Source organism: Elephantulus edwardii, unplaced genomic scaffold, assembly GCF_000299155.1.
Source record: "Elephantulus edwardii isolate Elephantulus edwardi_28Jun2011 unplaced genomic scaffold, EleEdw1.0 scaffold00086, whole genome shotgun sequence".
NCBI classification, from domain to species: domain Eukaryota; kingdom Metazoa; phylum Chordata; class Mammalia; order Macroscelidea; family Macroscelididae; genus Elephantulus; species Elephantulus edwardii.
In genome coordinates, this window is record NW_006399836.1 from 11,578,379 (window position 1) to 11,582,783 (window position 4,405).

General features: G+C 44.8%; 1 protein-coding gene across 1 annotated transcript in view; it reads left to right on the forward strand.

Moving 5' to 3' along the window:
• The first annotated feature begins 3,647 nt into the window (after positions 1–3,647).
• Positions 3,648–4,405, forward strand: part of LOC102868798 (apolipoprotein L3-like) — a 5,293-nt gene continuing 4,535 nt past the window's right edge. Inside the window, exon 1 of the mRNA XM_006890231.1 lies at positions 3,648–4,396. Coding sequence (XP_006890293.1) covers positions 3,648–4,396 — 749 coding nt within the window. The remainder of the gene's footprint in view (positions 4,397–4,405) is intronic.

A 4,405-nucleotide genomic window follows, 5' to 3' on the forward strand; every position in this document is an offset into this window, starting at 1 on the left:
ACTGGTAGTACACTGGTTAAGCGCTTGATTGCTAACCGAAAGGTGTGTGGTCTGAACCTTGGAGCTGCTCCATAAGACGAAGACATGGCGGCTTGCTTCTGTAGAGGTTGCGCCAGCCTGGAATAGCTGGCTCAGTTCCATTAGGTCCTAACACTTGTTGTCAAGTCCATGTGTGTGGCTGACAAGTGTTTTGTCATTTGAAAGACTTACCCCAACATGTCCTCACAAATTCCCACCACAGACGAAAAGATGTCTGTTGCCATTGAGTTTAAATGGAAGGTTTCATATTTTATACGTTTGGTTTTTTAAGTCCTTATTGTCTTTAAGAGGTTTCCTAAAATTCTATGTGGCCTTGGATTGCACGCCTGCCAAGTTGTCATCAGCTAAGGTGTCAGTTAGAATACTGGCAGATGAGGACAAGCTCATGACTTTGAGGGTGCTGGCTGGCAGGTCATGGACTGGGGAAGGTAAGGTGCTGGGTGGAGCCAGGCTTCCTACTCAGGCTCCTGTTTCCCAGTCAACTGGGGCTAAACTGAGTGGCTAGACAACGGCTAGACGAGGCCTTCAGCTTGGAGGATCCAGGGCTATAAATGAGAGCAAACATCAGGCAAAACTCACACGGAGAACTCTCAGGTTATGTCTTCTTCTTTTTTTAATACTAAGAGTCTGTGGACGCAGATTGTGCAGCTCCAATCCCATTTCTCCTTGTTCATCTTGCAACTCTGCAAATACTTTCATTGAGGAAATGCCAGTTTTACCACCTCCAGCAAAAGAGCTCTGTCATGTGGAGAATAGTGACCCACTCCAGAGTTTGCAGGCGTTGGGATCACCAAGAAAGACATGACTCAGATATGGGTACTGGATGGAATAGCACTTTCTTATAAACAGAAGAGACAGAGCAAGGCCATCTTTAAAAGTGGACATTTTTGCCCACAGGCCAGGCAATCTCAACGCTAGCAGTCATGATGAAAGGATCTGCATGAACCCCTCTTGTGACCCAGGAGGATCCTGTTCTTCCCCCATTGGGAACAGATACAGCAGTGAGGTTGATCAGGTGTCATATGATGCACACACTTAGTTACGTTGTTTCTGTGTAAATTAACATGAATTCGGGGCAAGAGGGGGGTGATGTCTTGTTAGATCATTATCTGCAGTTGGATGTGTTTCAATCAAAATGGCTCAGGAAAAGGTGTGGCCCTACACTCTCACTCGTCCGAATATTAGGTGACATTTATGCTCCTAATCTCAAGATTCATTCATAGATTGGAAGAAAAGTGGCAAGATGAACTTGGACTGGCCTTTCCACAATAATGTTAATTCACCTTTGATTTGGACATTGACCATACCTAGCATGAAAGAATATCTGAAGATAGTTTTTGCTCATTTCTTCTCTTGAGAAATCAGTGCTATAGAATATCAATTGTTCTTGTTGTTATGTGCCATCAAGTCACTTGCAACTCAGAACGACCCTATGTATAACTGCTCTGAATGCTGCTCTATCCTGAGCCATGCTTACTGTCTCTGACACACCGACCTCCATTACCCCAGTCACTGAATCAATCCATCTCATCGAGGGTCTTCCCCTCCTGTGTTGTCCCTCCAGCCTCCCAAGCATGAAGTCCCTCTCCGAGGACTGGTCCCACCTTACAACATGCCCAAAGTATGTCAGATGGAACTTCAGAATCCTTGCTTCCAAGGAGCAGCCTGCTCTCACCTTCTCCAGGATAAACCTGTTTGTTCTCCTAGCAGTCCATGGTACATTCTATACTCTTCTCCAGCACCATGGCTCAAAGACATCAGTTCTCCTTTTGTTATCCCTAGTCATCAGCTTTCTGATGCATAGCAAGTAATTGTGAAGACCACGGCCTGAATCAGGCACACTTTAGTCTCCAGACTGACATCGTTACTCTTCAGTACTCTGGAAAGGTCCCTGACAAAAATTCAATTAATCTTTTGATTTCCTGGCTGCTAGTGCCTGAACTGCTTGCTACAGAAAGTCAAGAACTGCAGCCTCCTATATGGATTGAAGATCAACATCAAGAAAACGAAGATTCTCATCACTGGGCCAATTGGCAGCATCAGTATGGATGGTGAAGGGATGAGATAGTTAACAGTTTTAGTTTACTTGGTTCCACAATCAACAATCTTGGTAACAGCAGCCAGGAAATCAAGAGACAAATTGCATTGGGAAAGTCAGCTGTGAGGCACCTCTCAAGAGTACTGAAGAGCAATGATGTCAGGCTGGAGACTAAGGTGTGCCTGATCCAGGCTATAGTCTTCACAATTACGTGCTATGCTTCAGATAGTTGGACAGTGAACCGGGATGATAGAAAGGGAATTGGTGCTTTTGAGCTGTGTTGCTGGAGAAGAGTGTTGAATATACCATGGACTGCTAGGAGAACAAACAGGTTTGTCCTGGAGAAGGTGAAGCCGGAATGCTCCTTGGAGTCAAGGATTCTGACATACTTTGGGCATGTTGCAAGGAGGGACTGGTCCTTAGAGAAGGGCATTATGTTTGGCAGAGTGGAGGGGTGGCGAAGGATAGGAAGACCTTCGATTAGATAGATCGAGTCTGACTGGAGTGGTGGGAATAAGTGCATTTGAGATGGGTAGGTTGGCATAGGACAGAATGGCTTTTAGAGCTCTTGTACATAGGGTCGCTATGAATTGCAAGCAGCTCGATGGCACATAACAACAACAACAGCAGTGCCAAGAGCATTGATTGTGGAGCCAAGCAAACTGAAGCTGTCAACAATCTCCATATCTTCACCTTCTACCATGATGCTGCCAATCGTCCCAGAGGTGAGAATCTTTGTTTTCTTGATGTTGAGCTTCAATCCATATTGAAGGCTGCAGTCCTTGACCTTCTGCTTCAAGTGCTTCAGGTCTGCCTCAGTTTCAGCAAGCAGGGTTGTGTCATCTGCAAAACACAGATTGTTGATGAGTCTTCCCCCAATCCTGATTTCACCTTCCTCCTCATAGAGCCCAGCAACCTGGATGATCTGTTCTGCATATAGATTGAAAAATTAGGGAAATAGGACATATCCCTGGCATATACCCTTCCCAGTTTTGAACCATGCAGTGTGTTTTTTGCTCTGTTTTGACAACGCCTCTAGGTCCAAGTATAGGTTTCACATAAGCACAATCAAGTGTTCTATGATTCCCATTGTTCTCAGAGTTCACCACAGTTTGTTGTGATCCACACAGTCAAAAGCCTTTGCATAGTTGATGAAACACATTCCCCTGGTACCCTTTTTCTCTCTGCTTTTAGCCAAGATCCATCTAACATCAGCTATAATATTCCTAGTACCATGATCTCTTATAAACCCATATGGCAGGTCTGAAAGTTCTCTGATGAAGGGCTATTCCAGTCATTTTTTTAATAATTTTCAGCAGAATCTTCCTTGTATGTGATATTGATGACATAATGTACAAAATAAATGTTTGTACTGAAAAATATTCTTTACATTTATAGAATTCTCTTCCATTTCATTTATCGTAAAAGTTCTTTGACTTATGGAGGACAGATTTCTTGCATATTAGAAAACTATCTTTCTTAACTGCTTGATTTTCATTGTTACAGGGATGTGGCAGATGGACTACTTGATGCTCTGAACAAACTTTATATAGATTTGGTTGTGGAAGACATGCTTCGACTAGGACTGCTGGATGGGGAGAAGTTTTTGAGGGAGTTTCCTCAGATGAAAATGGAACTTGAGAAGTGTATAAGAGAGCTTCGTGCCCTTGCAGACAAGATTCAGAAGACACACAGGGACTGTACCATCTCCAACGTGGTGGCCACCTCTACTGGTGTCATCTCTGGCGTTCTGACCATTACTGGTCTGGCTCTGGCACCTCTGACAGCAGGAGTCAGTCTGGGGCTCACGGCAACAGGGATGGGGCTGGGAACGGCAGCTGCAGTCACGAGTGTTTCTGCCACCATTGTGGACCACTCAGTCCGTTTGTCAGCAAAAGCCAAAGCCAGCAAGCTGGTATCAATTGACAGTGACACACAGGAAGAAGAGAAGACTTTGGTTTCTAACATAGTCAAATTCTTTTCCATTATGAGAAAATGCACCAAAGATTCAAAAGTTATTGAAAAGAACATCAATGCCTTCAAGCTGGCCAAAGCCAACCCTGGATTGGCAGCCAATGCCAGACGTTTCATGACCAATGGAAGCATCTCAGTCCAGAAAGGTCGGCAGGTGCAAAAAGCCTTTGAAGGCACTGCCCTGGCAATGACCAAAGGAGCCCGAATGGTGGGTATGGCCTCCACAGGTATCTTCCTTCTGATGGACTTGGCCAGCCTTGTGAAGGAGTCAAAGCACTTGTATGAGGGGGCCAAGACAGAGTCAGCTGATGATCTGAGGCTCAAGGCTTCGATGGTGGAGAAGAAGCTGAAGGA